A 17,802-nucleotide genomic window follows, 5' to 3' on the forward strand; every position below is an offset into this window, starting at 1 on the left:
GCGGTGGTTCTCTTGCGTAGACGCGCTTGCCTCACAGCGCAGTTGGCAGCGCTGCAGCTTGTGTTACACATAGACATGACATTAACTTACTAATCCCCCTAATCTCCCTGCCTAATCTCTCCCATCAATATAGTGCTAATCTCCCCCATTAACACAACTGACGTGCTTGCATCCGGGGATGGAATTCCTTTCCAGCTCAGACCCCGCTTGCTTGCCCATCGTCACATATATAACCTTGTTGTAACAGCTCTCTCGCTGGTTCAGCAGTTCCACTGCTGGATTATTGTTTCTGCCTGAGGACGGCTGCTTGCGTTGTGGCCGAAACGTCGTGAGAATTATTTTATTATCTTTTATTTTTATTATTTTATTACTTTCCTTCTACGTGACTTTACCGAAAGAACCAAAGAGTAAATTTCGATTTAAAGCTTTCGTGACTGCAGGGATTCGTCTTCTTGGTTCTTTCGGTAAAGTCACGTAGAAGGAAAGTAATAAAATAATAAAAATAAAAGATAATAAAATAATTCTCACGACGTTTCGGCCACAACGCAAGCAGCCGTCCTCAGACGCTGTCGCCTCGACAGACCTGGTTTCACCTGAGGACGGCTGCTTGCGTTGTGGCCGAAACGTCGTGAGAATTATTTTATTGTTTTATTTTTATTATTTTATTACTTCCCTTCTACGTGACTTTACCGAAAGAACCAAGAAGATGAACCAAAGAGTATCTAATAAAAATGTCACTGTTAAATTCAGCAAGTCGATATTTCTCTTACCTCGTTATGGAAACCCAATGAGTGAGCGAAAACTTGGGATCATTATCTATCTTGAGTTATTATATCTTTCAACACGCGGCCTCCTATCTCTACGTGCACAACATTTCCTGTATCCATCACTTCCTCACCCCATCATTGCCAGTACCCTTTCCAGGACTATGCTACGGTTCAACTACCACAATGTGCTCCTTGCCAACCTCAGTAAATGGCTTACCACCAAACTCCAAACTGTCCAGAATACTTCCTCCAGACCTCACCAACACCAACATTAACATTCTGTACATGTTGACATTCTTTTTATCTTCAGCCCTCTTTTGCACAACTCATAATATTGATGGGGTCATGCCAATCCATGATTTTTCCATAATCCTAAGATCATCATCATTCAATCTACTTCTGGATGAAGACTTCCCAAAGCCGCCTCCATCTCTCGCGCCTGCACAGGAGCCAATTTCATCCCTCAATCTCCATTGCGGATAATCTCTCAGTGTATTCCCTCCTTTGGCTGCCACTCTATCATATATTCTGGTGATGTATCCTGCTCAAGACCATTCACTTTTCTGGACAGTCAACATGCAGTATCGAATGTGTGTATATTTTATAATCCATGAGTTTATCATGTTGCCTCTCAGTTTAATTCTAAGCATACAACTCTCCATAAATTATCTGCATATTTTTCAGTCTTTGTTCCATTTTGCCAATGTAAATGTTTCTGCCACATATTACCCCAGGTAGTACACACTGGTTAACCGCATTCTTCTTGAGGCACACTGGTATGTTGCTTTTCATTATCAAGTTCAGTTTTCCAAAAACACTTTACACCTGATCTCATCCTCATATTTCTATCATATATTTGATTTCAGCGCACCCTAAATAACTGTCCGTGATTTACATACTGTATATACATATACTGAATTCCACTGCAAACCTGTAACCAACAATTCGTTGAAATTAATCGAGACATCCCTCAAGTTACACTGAACTGAGCATAGAATGAGGCTTGTCCACATCGATGGCCCCATGGTGAGGGCCTGTCTTTACACACGGTGGCGTCTAATGAATTACAATGATGTGGCACTCATTTTATTTACACCAAATGGCTATGTAGCCAAGTCAACCCCAACTAGGAATTCAACTACAAACTTGTAATTATTTAACCACTCTGGCATCTGTCTAGGAACTTTTTACTATAGAGTATAACATGAAAACCCACAATTCGTTTGTTGCTATGGTTCGTACTTATGTTGTGATTAAACTTAATCAAACCGGAATATACTTGGCAATCACTGCTCCCAATCGAAAAAGAGTCACGAGACTTGGTGAGGCTTTCCTGGGTAGACAAGCAGTGTAGTAATCATTGTTGTTGTTTAATAGACAAAGACAATGCGTACCTTTTTCTTTTTTTTCTTCATTTATTTCTTCTTCAGTCTGTAGATTTAAAGAATAGAAGAAAAAATGAAGAGCACATTTTCAATGCACAAATTGTGTACATATTATAATCCATGAATTTACGACTGAATTGAGCAATTACTGGTAAGTGAAAGGTCACATGGAGTTACTCTGTCTGCTGAGGGAACCACAGTATAAAGGAGGTGCATATCTGGTGAGACGCTCAGACCAAGGCACAATTGAGCAGTGCAACAACACAGGAACCCCTGATCTTTAAGGATCCCTTTGGCCATCGGTGAGGTTAACGTCGTTGTCCTTACCCTTCCACCTTACCAGGCAGCTCTTTGAGGTCATGAAACTACAATTATACAAAACAATTATAACGTATACAATACCCCTTAATCAGACTGTAGGCAGATGGATGCTCGTGGACTTAAATTTAAGCAGTATTTGAGGGAAGACGTATTATATATTGGAGATAAATTATTGTATACAAAGGTAATTGCTGCATTTAATATTATTAATTTGGGGAGTGTAAGTATCATTGGAGGAGCAATATATTTTCCAAGGCCTATTGCCCCAAGCTGTAAATGCCATTACTGTGCTTTTACAGGTAGGTAAATTCATGTATGGCATTAAGTTGTCTAAATCATATTTTGAAATATTGTCACATTAGGGGATAGATAATTAATCAGGGCTTGTGTTGTGCTTCATCAAGTAAAACACATGCAATGCCACTATCTCTTTGCATTTGCATCGTCATGTATTTGATAATATCTAATTTGTAAATCTCAATATAACGGGGTTATATCATGTTGTCAGAATATAAACGCAGCAATAGCTGTGTATAAGGGGTGTTTTTCCAATTTTAGGATTAACATGAACTATCCAAAACTGTCCGTGGGAAACAACATTTAAGGCAAGTGACACCAAGGCATTATGTAACGTTAATTATACGTTTTTGCAAGTGACATAAATTATTTTATAACACTGACAAACAAGTGGCCGTATATGGGTATGTTGTATGTGTCGGGTTATGAAATTTTTGATAAAAATCATAAAAATTAATAATTTTCCGAAAAATGCGCAAATCGCATTAATTATGTTAATGTGTGTATTAACATGCATAAATTATGATAATGCATGTGATTATATGCATAAATTATGATAATCACGGATACAATCGTAGTAATTTATGCGGATGCTTGCGATTATGTTAATGTGAGCAGTTGTGATAATTAAGCTCAGCTTCGTTTATCCAGTGTTATATCAATCAGGATAACACGATTATCATCGATTAAACGTTTACCGATTATCTTAGTGTGTTTATGTTATTTTAGGTCTCCATTTTCATATCTCATCGCAGGATACAGTTATCAAGAATATGATAGTTTTGCATGGACTTGGAAAGAAGCACTCGAACAGTTGGTGTTAAGCAATTTTATTCTAAACAAGCACATGACACTCTCTTATCCGAAGGCAAGTATACGTCAATAATTCATGGACAAGATTATGCAGTAACGAAAATGAATGACTAAAAATACTTATTCATTGGCGTGATTATGCAGTTTAACGAAAATGAATGACTAAACATTTTTTATTCATGTAACTCGACGGCAGCAACTGCTTGCACGATCAGTTGATATTGAACTCACCACCTCGAAATGGCAACCCTTTTTGAAACGCAAAGACAATTTTTTTTTAAGTCTTATTCGTGTGCGTGCTGTGTGTGCGTTGTCCCCTTGTAATATTAATTAATTCTTAGAGCCGGGAGTTGTGTCGTTAGCTTGTGTGGTGTGGGAGGATACAAACAGCGGCCAGAAGTTTTCTCTGGGTTGGGCGTGGCCGCCGCGAGCTCCTGCTGCTCCTTCGCTCGGCGTGTCTCGGCTTGTGCGCTCTCTCTCTCTCCACTGCTGGACGACGAGTTGGCACGACGCTCGGTGACGCCCGGTGACGTCCGAGTCGTGCTGCTCTTGCGCTCTCTCTCCCTCTACTGCTAGATGACGAGTTGGCACGACGCTCAGTGACCCCCGGTGACGTCCGAGTCGTGCTGCTCTTGCGCTCTCTCTCCCTCTACTGCTAGATGACGAGTTGGCACAACGCTCGGAGACGCCCGGTGACGTCCGAGTCGAGCTGCTCTTGCGCTCTCTCTCTCCACTGCTAGATGACGAGTTGGCACGATGCTGTCCTTGAAGATGCTCGGTCGCTCGTGTCGCTCGGTGGCGCTGGGTGTCGCTCAGGTGCCGCTCGCTCTGCTGGCGCTCGATGGCGCTCGGTGGCGCTCGGTGGCGCTCGTTCGGAAGACTTTGACTCTCTTTCTCCACTGCGGGATGACGAGTCGGTTTTGGTTGATGCGGGTTGATCTGGGTGTGTATTAGACACACGGCGCATTCGATGGCGCTGTCCTCTTCCTCACAGCCGTTTGACCAGGCTTTCTCCACTGCTTCGCGCTCTCTGCTTTGCTCGCTTGGTCGACGCTTGGCGATCTCCGCCCTTTTACAGGTTGATTGCTTGTCGTCACTCGTCACTCTCTCTGCTCCGTGCTTCCCTTGTTCGTGCAGCTGCCAGCTTCACACGCACTTAACTTCGTTCTGCGAGAAGCGACACCTGCTATCGGCATCGGTGTTTCGTTTCCTCACGACGCTCCGCCAGCCGGAGCACGGCTGAAACCCAGCCCCGACCCAGGTTGAACTCAGACTTCTGCGACTCGAACGACCCCTCCTCGTTCCATCACTTCTCGAGGCACGATCTGACCCCGCTCTCTTGTGAGCCCCGTCGCAACACTGCGTCGCAAGCCGAGATGCGAGACCGAGCACGACTCGACCCAGACTGCTCTCAGGCGGTCACTTTAACGAAGTCTCGTCGTCCCATCTCTTCTCGAGGCACGACTGCCACACCTCCCTTGCGAGCCCCGTCGCACCGCTGAGCGCGACTCGGACTGACTGACTGTTCGCTGTGTGCGCCCGTGCCTAACTCAAAACGTGACTCCCCTCTGCGCATTCCTTGCGAGCGGGCAACAAAAAAAACACAAACAGAGCGAGAAGAAGCAGACACCCCCGCGACCTTTCCTCACGACCTTTCCTAACCCTCCAAGCATTCATGGGCCATCTGTTTGTGCTGCGGGGAGACAAAGACGGCCGTGTTTAACTCAAAACGTGAGCACCTTCTCCTCTCTCCGCGTCTTATGCGAGAGAAAACAAACAATGTCAGCACAAACCCCCCCCCCCCCCCTTGTGACCTTTTTGCTCCCTCCTTGCTTGCCAGACCCCGCTGGAAGACAAAGGTGGCTGAGGAGATGTTTGTAATACATTTATGTGGTCCTGTGTGTTACATTTATTCTTGAATTATATTTTATGAGTTCCTTCGGTCTTAGTATCGTGGTTATCATTCGTCTATGTTTAATGAATATTCGTAATGATCCTCGTCACATTATTATTTTGGGCCTTCGCCAAGTTTAGTTCTCCAGAGATTGGTGTTTTATTCTGAGTTATATTTTAATGTCCTGAGGTTAAGTGTAACTATGTTTCCACTTAAGATTTCTGGAATTCGTACTCTTTAGTTTTTTTAGGAAGGTCGTGTAGGTAGGAAACATATACTAATAATAAAAATATTATTGTTTGTTGGTTAATTATCTTTATTAAGTTTCTACTTTTCGGTAAGGAAAACGTTAAGAAAACGCGAAGTTTCAACCGTTATTTTACTCTGCACCTTATCTGTACATCTCCAGATGTCTTGGGGAGGTTAGTCCATACATCTTTTGTCCATCTGGATGTCTATGACCTTTCTGTGACCGACTTCTTACCAGTTTAATGGCCGTTTCACAGATTCCTGGTGTGCTTGTAGTGGGTTGTTTTCATTATTTCATTAAAAATATATATATAAAAAAAAATTTCTTAATTATTCTTAATATTAATAACGGAAAACAGGGCATAGATACAACAATCCGCCCTTTTAAAAATTATCAGTGGTTGATTCGGCCACTGGCGAATTTTTAAACAAAGTAAATGCCCTGGTTTTTTTTTCGTTATAAATCCATCAGCCGCCCTCACTCTCGGCGGTTATTTCTCACAACGCGCGCGTATGTATCACAATCTTAACATGGTTACATTTGAAATAAGCAAAGAAATAAAACACAACGTTAAACATCGGTACTAATCCATAAAGCATTCCTTCCAAAGCGCGCGCATATGTATCACAATCTTAACATGGTTACATTTGAAATAAGCAAAGAAAATACAACAAAACGTTAAACATCAACACCACAAGTTACATTGATTCTCAACCATCATAACTACGGCGGATATTATTTTTTTTTGTTTTTGTTAAATCCTGGGAAACGCTAGGTAGCGGTTTCGAACGCATTTATGCGTTACCTTCCTCATATTACCTCGTCACCATAATTTTTCCAAGCTCCGAGTGTCTGGTTTACCACTTATCACTTTGATCATTCGATCACGGTTTTCCGGTTCGTTTTTGTAATTTCCACTCTCACTCTCTCGCGTTGTGGGAGTGTGTGGTGTAAAATTGTGCTAGCACATAATCAGAATTCGCGCACACAACCAACTTCTGTACTCCGTTATCAATGGCATTCGCTCTCTCTGCGATTACATGCACATTTGCCGAGTCAGCGTGTCGATTTAATTCCGTGCCTCGTAATGTTGCCCTTTTGGTCTGTACGAGTGGGTTGGATTTCAACACCATTCCCGATACGTCATGGACATTCGTCTCCATTTCAGCACTCCGATCCACATTCATTTTTGTTTCATTTGGATATTTTCCATTCAGAGGCTCACGCCTGTACTTCCCAGGGTGGGTCTCTGTGTTCCCTCTCCCTGCACTATTATCGCTCTCTTTTGCGACGCGTGGCACTGTTTTCCCTGTGCGCTCTGGTTTTCCTCTCTGTCTCTGCTGTCTGTTATCTACTGTCCGATCACGCTTCAATGCAACCCTGTCCTTGTATTTGATCCGCGCGTCATTTACAAGAGCACTGCTCGTGTTTCCTACCGCATCGTATGCTTTTAATGTTTCCCGGTCGTGGCGGTATTTGTTCGCCCTGTCACTTGCAGCCTGCTTGCATTTCCCATTGAGCTCAGGGTTTAACAAAACCTCGGCGGGTGGGGCGCGTGTTGGCCGCTCGCTCTCACTCACTGTGGGTGGTTCATCACGTATTTGGACCGCATTCTGTGTTATTCCTCTATTCCCTCCTGGTATAGCCGGTGGAGAACTTGGTCGGAATTGGACCGATTGTGTTTGACCTCCCATCCTGCGATTCTCCTGAATGTTCGCCTCCATACCTCCGCAGTCTGTGTACCTTCCCGCTGGATGGTTATCTCGCCATCTTTGTGTGCAACTTTGACCTCGTGTGTGTCGTGGCATGGTGTGTTGATATGGTTCTGTTCTGAACCTCCCCCTCCTGCGATTCTCGTACATTTTTGGCCCAGTGTTACTCCCATTTGGGTGCCAATTTTTTTTTGGATTGTTGCTTTGCCATTTTTGTGGGTAATTTTGACCTTGCGTATGTCGGGGCATGGGGTGTTGATATGATTCTGCCCTAGGTCTCCACATTCTGCGATTCTCCTGAATGTTCGCATCTGTACCTCCGTAGTCTGTGTACGACCTTCTCGCTAGATGGTTATCTCGCCATCCTTGTGTGTAATTTCGACCTTGCGTGTGTCGTGGCATGGGGTGTTGATATGGTTCTGCTCTGAACCTCTCCCTCCTGCGATTCTCGTACATTTTTGGCCCAGTGTTTCTCCCATTTGGGTGCCAAATTTTTCCTGGATCGTTACTTTGCCATTTTTGTGGGTAATTTTGACCTTGCGTATGTCGGGGCATGGGGTGTTGATATGATTCTGCCCTTGGCCTCCACATTCTGCGATTCTCCTGAATATTCGGCTTTGTGCCACTCTCATTCTCGTGCCAACCTCTCTCTGGTTTATTTTGCCACAGGTGCGTACGTGTTTGCTCCTCCCTGCATTGTGGGACTGCTCGGTGAATTTTTTTTTCTCTGAGAGGCTGGGTTCCTTATCCCTCTCCCTGTGTTCTGGACCCGAATTATAATTCTTAGCTCTGTATAACCATGCCATGTACGCCTTGCTCTCTATGCGGCGTAAGGATGCGGTTTCTGGATTCAAAACCATTCTCACCCTTTCTGTAATCTCTGGGCTCTAGGATTCAAAAAACATAATTTTGAACATTTTATCTCCTTCGTGGTATTGATTCACATCGCCTGCGTAATACGCTCTTTTACATTGTAAAAGGTAGTAACGTGGGTCTTGGTCCATGCCCTGGGTCATTGATTTTACAGCATAAAACCCCTCAGTGAGTGTCGAATATTCTCCAAACTTCCAAATCACTGCCAGGCTCAGTTGTTTAAAATCATTTTTAACCTTGTGTGGTAGTGAATTTACCCATGGTATAGATTCTTTATGTAAGCTTCGTTTCAACAAATTCGCTTTTTCATCCCGTCTCATCATTGCCTCCTCTTCTACTGTTGCGATATGTGTGTGTATATCCATAGTCTGATTGTGTCGGTCAAAATCAGGAATTCTGACTAGAGCTTTGTCCATCAATTTAAGGGTTTTACTGTTGAATAAGTATTCCGAAAGTTGATCGCCGTCAGTGTCATCGTAAAACAAGTTATCATCAGGCAATCTGTCACTTTGGTCTGTGCTGTGTTGCTCGTGTTTAAGCGGCGTGCATTTTTTGTGTGCGCGCCCAGTGCTGTGTCGCTCGTGTTGCCATTTCCCTTCAGTTTTTGCCTCTGCCCTTAGTGGAGCATGTCCTGTCGACTTTACTTTAACATTTTGCCTCCCTCTATCTGTGAAGTTGTCAGTCTCACATGTTTTTGTTTGCATATGTATCTCTCCATCCCTTCTCTCGAATTGTGAGGGTTTCCCTTTGTCAAGGATTTTTTGTTCGATATCCATAATTTTTTTGCGATCAGTCCCTTGACTCTGTCCACGTACCCAAGAGTGTGATTTACTGTTACTTTCATATTTATTCTGTGGATCAACGTCTGTGAGTTTCGCTGGTGTCGCGAGCACTGATTTCTCCTCCCTCTCGAGGGTGTGAGGACATTTTTCCTCGTTTATTAGAGACGATTTCTCTCCTGTTTCCTTTCCGACTTTTTCCTCATTCCCCAATCCCTGTCTGTATGCCTGTGTGGGAAGGCATGAGTCCTGTCCTGCCTTCTCTGCAGTTTTTGCATCGTGTTCACCTTCGTTACATTTTATCCAGTCAATTAGTTTCCCCCGAGGTGTGTTCGTGTTACCGATACAGCTCCCTTCCCATATGTCTCTCTGACTGTACTGCTTTGTAACAGATCGGTTGGTACGTTTTAATACGAGCTCCCAGTATTCCGTAATCCATTCAAAAATTATTCTTAATCCTAGCATCTCAAGTGGCAGGAGTTACTTTGACCTTTCCTTTCAGAGTGCATATAAAACAATTATCTCACAGAGTGTGGTCAGTTTGACTCGAGCTATTCTGTACTTTTCCGATTCAGAGTGCGTACCTCTAACACCATTTATCACAGGATGCAATCGGTTTGATACGATATTATCTTAATTCCACTGTCTTTTTTTTTCAACCTGCTATTCTGGGTTTTAACCTCAGAGGGCGTTTTTTTTTTGTTTTACGCCTGTTTACAATCACCATGCAATGTTCGATCACGATATTCTAGTTAACACGTAGTGATTCATTCCATCATCCATGCAAAACACTGTCTGCGAGAGATCACGGACGAGCCCCCATTATGTTGTATGTGTCGGGTTATGAAATTTTTGATAAAAATAATAAAAATTAATAATTTTCCGAAAAATGCGCAAATCGCATTAATTATGTTAAAGTGTGTATTAACATGCATAAATTATGATAATGCATGTGATTATATGCATAAATTATGATAATCACGGATATAATCGTAGTAATTTATGCAGATGCTTGCGATTATGTTAATGTGAGCAGTTGTGATAATTAAGCTCAGCTTCGTTTATCCAGTGTTATATCAATCAGGATAACACGATTATCATCGATTAAACGTTTACCGATTATCTTAGTGTGTTTATGTTATTTTAGGTCTCCATTTTCATATCTCATCGCAGGATACAGTTATCAAGAATAAGATAGTTTTGCATGGACTTGGAAAGAAGCACTCGAACAGTTGGTGTTAAGCAATTTTATTCTAAACAAGCACATGACACTCTCTTATCCGAAGGCAAGTATACGTCAATAATTCATGGACAAGATTATGCAGTAACGAAAATGAATGACAAAAAATACTTATTCATTGGCGTGATGATGCAGTTTAACGAAAATGAATGACTAAACATTTTTTATTCATGTAACTCGACGGCAGCAACTGCTTGCACGATCAGTTGATATTGAACTCACCACCTCGAAATGGCAACCCTTTTTGAAACGCAAAGACAATTTTTTTTTAAGTCTTATTCGTGTGCGTGCTGTGTGTGCGTTGTCCCCTTGTAATATTAATTAATTCTTAGAGCCGGGAGTTGTGTCGTTAGCTTGTGTGGTGTGGGAGGATACAAACAGCTGCCAGAAGTTTTCTCTGGCTTGGGTGTGGCCGCCGCGAGCTCCTGCTGCTCCTTCGCTCGGCGTGTCTCGGCTTGTGCGCTCTCTCTCTCTCCACTGCTGGACGACGAGTTGGCACGACGCTCGGTGACGCCCGGTGACGTCCGAGTCGTGCTGCTCTTGCGCTCTCTCTCCCTCTACTGCTAGATGACGAGTTGGCCCGACGCTCGGTGACGCCCGGTGACGCCCGGTGACGTCCGAGTCGTGCTGCTCTTGCGCTCTCTCTCCCTCTACTGCTAGATGACGAGTTGGCACGACGCTCAGTGACGCCCGGTGACGTCCGAGTCGTGCTGCTCTTGCGCTCTCTCTCCCTCTACTGCTAGATGACGAGTTGGCACGACGCTCGGTGACGCCCGGTGACGTCCGAGTCGTGCTGCTCTTGCGCTCTCTCTCTCCACTGCTAGATGACGAGTTGGCACAATGCTGTCCTTGAAGATGCTCGGTCGCTCGTGTCGCTCGGTGGCGCTGGGTGTCGCTGAGTGTCGCTCGGTGTCGCTCGGTGGCGCTCGCTCTGCTGGCGCTCGATGGCGCTCGGTGGCGCTCGGTGGCGCTCGTTCGGAAGACTTTGACTCTCTTTCTCCACTGCGGGATGACGAGTCGGTTTTGGTTGATGCTGGTTGATCTGGGTGTGTATTAGACACACGGCGCATTCGATGGCGTTGTCCTCCTCCTCACAGCCGTTTGACCAGGCTTTCTCCACTGCTTCGCGCTCTCTGCTTTGCTCGCTTGGTCGACGCTTGGCGATCTCCGCCCTTTTACAGGTTGATTGCTTGTCGTCACTCGTCACTCTCTCTGCTCCGTGCTTCCCTTGTTCGTGCAGCTGCCAGCTTCACTCGCACTTAACTTCGTTCTGCGAGAAGCGACACCTGCTATCGGCATCGGTGTTTCGTTTCCTCACGACGCTCCGCCAGCTGGAGCACGGCTGGAACCCAGCCCCGACCCAGGTTGAACTCAGACTTCTGCGACTCGAACGACCCCTCCTCGTTCCATCACCTCTCGAGGCACTATCTGCCCCCGCTCTCTTGCGAGCCCCGTCGCAACACTGCGTCGCAAGCCGAGTTGCGAGACCGAGCCCGACTCGACCCAGACTGCTCTCAGGCGGTCACTTTAACGAAGTCTCGTCGTCCCATCTCTTCTCGAGGCACGACTGCCACACCTCCCTTGCGAGCCCCGTCGCACCGCTGAGCGCGACTCGGACTGACTGACTGTTCGCTGTGTGCGCCCGTGCCTAACTCAAAACGTGACTCCCCTCTGCGCATTCCTTGCGAGCGGGCAACAAAAAAAACACAAACAGAGCGAGAAGAAGCAGACACCCCCGCGACCTTTCCTAACCCTCCAAGCATTTATGGGCCATCTGTTTGTGCTGCGGGGAGACAAAGACGGCCGTGTTTAACTCAAACTTGAGCACCGTCTCGTCTCTTGCGAGAGAAAACAAACAATGTCAGCACAAACCCCCCCCCTTGTGACCTTTTTGCTCCCTCCTTGCTTGCCAGACCCCGCTGGAAGACAAAGGTGGCTGAGGAGATGTTTGTAATACATTTATGTGGTCCTGTGTGTTACATTTATTCTTGAATTATATTTTATGCGTTCCTTCGGTCTTAGTATCGTGGTTATCATTCGTCTATGTTTAATGAATATTCGTAATGATCCTCGTCACATTATTATTTTGGGGCTTCGCCAAGTTTAGTTCTCCAGAGATTGGTGTTTTATTCTGAGTTATATTTTAATGTCCTGAGGTTAAGTGTAACTATCTTTCCACTTAAGATTTCTGGAATTTGTACTCTTTAGTTTTTAGGAAGGTCGTGTAGGTAGAAAACATATACTAATAATAAAAATATTATTGTTTGTTGGTTAATTATCTTTGTTAAGTTTCTACTTTTCGGTAAGGAAAACGTTAAGAAAACGCGAAGTTTCAACCGTTATTTACTCTGCACCTTATCTGTACATCTCCAGATGTCTTGGGAGGTTCGTCCATACATCTTTTGTCCATCTGGATGTCTATGACCTTTCTGTGACCGACTTCTTACCAGTTTAATGGCCGTTTCACAGATTCCTGGTGTGCTTGTAGTGGGTTGTTTTCAATATTTAATTAAAAAAATATATATAGAGAAAAAAAAAATTCTTAATTATTCTTAATATTAATAACGGAAAACAGGGCATAGATACAACAGGTACGCGAGTGTGTGTGCGTGCATGGATGTGTTTGTGTGAGTGCAAAACAACCCCCATCTCTTTGTGGTGCTGGCAGATGCTACCACTGTGGTGTGTTGTGAGTAATGCCAGCTGACTTCCCTCATGGCTCACCCATGCCTTATATTAAGTAACTGAGAACCACGCAAAGAAAAATAATTATATCCCAATAGACCTGAGGGATCAGGAGACCCACATCTATGGAAAGATGCAGAACTATCCCAATTGCTGGCAAACGTCGCCACTTGTGACAGTCAGCAAATTCCTTCGTGTGCCATGTCGGCCTTCATAGGTGCTCGCTAACAGCACTTCCCCAACAGCCTGTAAAAGCTATATGGGGATCTTTGTCTGTGAGTGCAGAAGTGAGAGCTTCACGCCACCGACTATGGAAACGTTAAAGCTGGGCATGTATGGTGCATGCCTGCGATTCATTGCTTTGGGTCACACACATTGCCCTGAAACACCCAGATGTGCAAGGCTGAAAAGTGGTAGAGAACAAATGGCAACAAAGCAAGTGGGTTCGTAGATGGCTTGTGTGGACCTTCATGTATATTTAGCTCTTAAGCAAACAAGGTGAGATTTTTCTAGAGACATCAGTTTCCTGCAACACTAAGAAAATCACTCCTTATTAAAATTAAATCACCCAAACATCACAATGCAGGGCCCTTCTTAAAAACAATTCCTGAGTCTCAGTGAGGCTTCCCTGGATTAGGTAAATATTATTATTTTTTAATTCCTAAAAAAATCTAATGGAAAAAGAAAGGTCAAATGATTAAAATCTAAAATGTTGAATAATGCAAAAGGAAAATAAAAACAATTTGGGCCCAAAACATCTAATTCAAAATCCAACATTTAAAATATGAATTATTAACCCAATTTGCACTCCCAATCTGAATTGTAATCATATGTTTCTGCAGCTGGCGACTAATTACATATACAGGTATCCCTCGATTTACCAAAGGGATGTGTTCTTCCAAAAACACAGCGTAAAACGAAATTTCGTAAATTGGAACAGCTTTTTCCATTAATTTAATGTACAGAATTATGGATGTGTTTTGTACAGTCATTCCAACTCTACTCCTAACCTAAAATATATATACATAAATCACTTTTCACAATACAAAAATAACAATGAAGAACATAAGTATAAACACGAATAAATAATAACAAAATTAAACTAAAATAATTAACCTTTTCAGGGAACTCACCAAATGATCTGCATTGTGGAATGACTGGAAAGGTGATATGGAGGCGTGACTGTTGCACTCTAGGGATACCGTGACTTGTGTTGTGGATGGATGATGCAGCATCCAAGGTGGTTCTTGTTTGATCTCGTGGCGTGTGCCGTGTGGAATTTTGTTCATGGGGAAATTCGATTTCGTTAATCGAGAAGTGTCCATAATTTGTCAATTTCGTGAACGCAAAATTTCATAAACTGAACGTTCTTAAATCGAGGGATACCTGTCACATGAAAACCCAACCTAACTGGCTGCAAATGTAGCAGTCCCTAACGCTGGCTTGACAGGGTAGTGACGAAATAAAAACAAGTATAACTTAGACATTACAAATCTGAAGGACCACACATTGGAAGAATGTAAATGCTGCATCTATAAACTAGGAATTATATAGTTACCGCATTTTGAGTACCGAACTAATCAGACCCATTCTACATGTTGCAGTGTTCCTCTCCCTCCGCTTCACTCTCACGAGTCCCAATCCTCACTCTCTCCCCTGGGATATCTCCCTCGCCCCGATTGTTTGACTTTCCCCATCGTCTCACCTCACTCCTACGAGAGGTGGAAGCAACAGGAAGCAACAGGAAGCAACTGTTGCACATCACACTTCTGAAAGCACCCTTTGATTCGAATAAACCCAGGGAGGTGAAGCCTTAAAATAAACATACAATCACTAGGTCTTCACCATTTACCGTTATTTTTAGTGCCCTGCATGCTGCACACTTGGTGAATGACATTGCAACACAACAGTAAAGCAAGATTTGACCTTACTGGGGTCTTTAGATTTGCCACTTTGACCTTTGCATGCCTAGTGATATCACGAGGTGCACTTTCTCCAAAGCAGGATAACAAAACAGTTACGTTTTGAGCATCTTCAGATGCTGTTTCCTTGAAATAGTACATCTGAAAAAACTGTTGTCAGTTACATATAAACATAATTATAGTTTGTACTCGAAACAGAAATATACAAAACACAGTATTAACTTAACACAACCACTGTATGAGCATCCACAGACACCGCACCTTCTTGCTCCAGAGGCCCACGTGGCGGTGCAGGGGCGTGTCCTGGCTCCAGGCCACCACCTCCATTTCGGCACGAGTGCCAGCTGTGTGAGTAGTGCTCTCAGTGAGTCACAGCATGGGCGTGCACTCTGCTGCACACTCCATTCAATCACACTTCTCACGGTGAGCAGCCTGAATAGATGTTACTTTCCTATTACTGAATAGGCATTAGCACGTCACATCAGCTTATTTAAGGGGCACTTAGTTGTTGCTTTATAATCTATATTAAGATGTCAGAGTTCTAGATTTGAAGCTTTCGTGACTGCAAGGATTCATATTCTTAGGTTTTTTCGGTAAAGTCACGTAGGTAAAACATTTAAATTAATAAAAGTTAAATAAAATAAAAATCACGACGTTTCGGAGGCAACACAAGCTTCCGTCTTTAGGTGGAACCGTCAGAGCCACGACAGCTGTATCAAGTAAATGAGAGATTGCAAGAGCTACCACTCCGTATATATAATGGTTGAAACATGACATTGGAGAAACGAAACGTCATGTTTCTGATCGTGTCCGCGAGCACAAGTCAGATCTGAAACACGGCAGAACTGATTCTTCGGCCATTGCCGATCATTGCTACAACTCGGTGGGCTCTCATGAAATTGTCTTTTCCGAGACCAAGGTTCTCTGCAAACCTCCTGGCTACCATCAAAGGTTTGTACATGAAGCCATACAAATATACAAACACAGCCATAATTTCAACCGTGATGATGGTTACAAACTGAGTAATCATTGGAAAGATGTGATTAACCATGCAAAAAAGATTTAACTACACTTATTTGGCCAATCTTATTTGACAGACAACTATTACAGGTTATTGATAGACAGCCAGGCTTGTTTTACCATGTATAGTTGTTTCTTTTTTCACACTATTATTATGTAGGCCAGGCTTAGTCACAAACCGTACCTCTCCATAACAAAGGCTCACCCTCTTAAGCCTCACCTTACCATATGAATAAAAAGTGTGCCGTACTTGGCCCTTCCCCCCTTTCCAACCATTATATATACAGAGTGGTAGCTCTTGCAATCTCTCATTTACTTGATACAGCTGTCGTGGCTGTGACGGTTCCACCTGAAGACGGAAGCTTGTGTTGCCTTCAAAACGTCGTGATTTTTATTTTATTTTACTTTTATTAATTTTAATGTTTTACCTACGTGACTTTACCGAAAAAACCTAAGAATAAGATGTCAAAGGTTTCCATCTTTTAAATTAAAGTCACTGTAATATGGTTCTATATTACACTACTAATGACTAGACCTTAACGTGCATTTTCCTAGGACTTGAGTTTCATACAACACGAAGTAAATAAAAATAGAACCATAATTAAAATGAAATTGTCCAAACATCCCAATGCAAGACCCTTTAAACAAAATATTTGGGGATTCAGTGAGACTAGTCTCAATTTTTTTGTACAAAAACAACAGTGAAAAATGAAAGGTCCATCCTACCACAAATGCATTATCAGGTGGGATAGTTGCCCAGGGTATGACAGTCAACTGTGTAACTTCATCATGTGCCGGTGTAAACTAAAAGACTGTGCAGGAGGCAAGGGGAAACACCTCCACACTCGTTTTCTCGTCTTGGCTCAAAAAGCCGAGTACATGAATGGGATCGGATGGGAAGGTGAGAGCTTGAGTCAAAGCTGCAATCAGCAGGCTTACTGCTCTCCAGAGGCACATTTACTCCCTAAAAATGTAAGTCATCACGGATTTGAGGGTGATGGCAAGTTGCATAAATACTTGAAACCATAGGTAAAATATTATTTATTTTACAATATAGACTATCCTGGAATAACAGAGCCAACCTCATACAATATATAGTTTTTTTTAAAAATAGTATTAGGTAATATTCACTTTCAAAAAGAAAGGAAATGTGTGCATATCTATGGGACCTTTTTTCAAGATCAAAATGATGAAATAAAAGAATAGGCTTCACCCTGTCTGGCAATAAAACAGGAGGTGTTAGATGTTCAAACACCAAATAGATACCTATTGCAAGACATCAAGTCTGGATTAACCACATACACTTGTGGTAAAATATGCGAACACACAAGCTCTGATTTTTTATGCATTATCTTTGTAACTCATTTGCCTACACCAGGGGTCTGCAACCTTTAAGACATAAAAAGCTACTTGGACCCGTTTCCGAAGGAAAAAATAAACTGGGAGCCGCAAAACCATTGCAACATTTAAAACAAATATAACACTGCATATATTGTTTCTTACCTTATTGCTATATACAGGATCGTGCAGTCAGCTGTCAATCTGAATAAAAAAAGGACTTTTTCACTTAACAATGTAAAATATATTTTTGCAAATTAATAGCTAAATTACCTGGTTAATGGGATTTTTGCTCCTGAACCTCAGTGCACAGTGTCTGCACATCAGGGCTGTAAGACGTCACCTTCATTTTCACACAGGCTTGCAAGCTGTCATCTGTGAGGCGTGATCGATGTTTGTTTTTAATATAGTTCATGTTGGAGAAGACCTGCTCACATACATATGTGGAGCCGAAGATCGACAGGACTCCAAATGCATACTTTTTCATGTTTATATAAGTGTTGGGG

The 17,802-nt window shown here is 43.1% G+C and overlaps 2 protein-coding genes across 2 annotated transcripts in view; both read right to left on the reverse strand.

Moving 5' to 3' along the window:
• Positions 1–17,802, reverse strand: part of LOC144736793 (uncharacterized) — an 870,278-nt gene that overhangs the window by 704,581 nt on the left and 147,895 nt on the right. The gene's annotated exons all lie outside the window — the stretch shown is intronic.
• LOC144736805 (uncharacterized) overlaps positions 1–17,802 on the reverse strand; it is a 104,337-nt gene that overhangs the window by 52,817 nt on the left and 33,718 nt on the right. The window contains exons 10-11 of the mRNA XM_078619452.1: positions 15,200–15,282; positions 2,162–2,198 (exon numbers count right to left, since the gene is read on the reverse strand). Of these exons, the coding sequence (XP_078475578.1) occupies positions 2,162–2,198; positions 15,200–15,282 (120 nt within the window). The remainder of the gene's footprint in view (positions 1–2,161; positions 2,199–15,199; positions 15,283–17,802) is intronic.

This window comes from Lampetra planeri, chromosome 3 (assembly GCF_965212315.1).
Source record: "Lampetra planeri chromosome 3, kcLamPlan1.2.h2, whole genome shotgun sequence".
Lineage (NCBI taxonomy): Eukaryota > Metazoa > Chordata > Hyperoartia > Petromyzontiformes > Petromyzontidae > Lampetra > Lampetra planeri.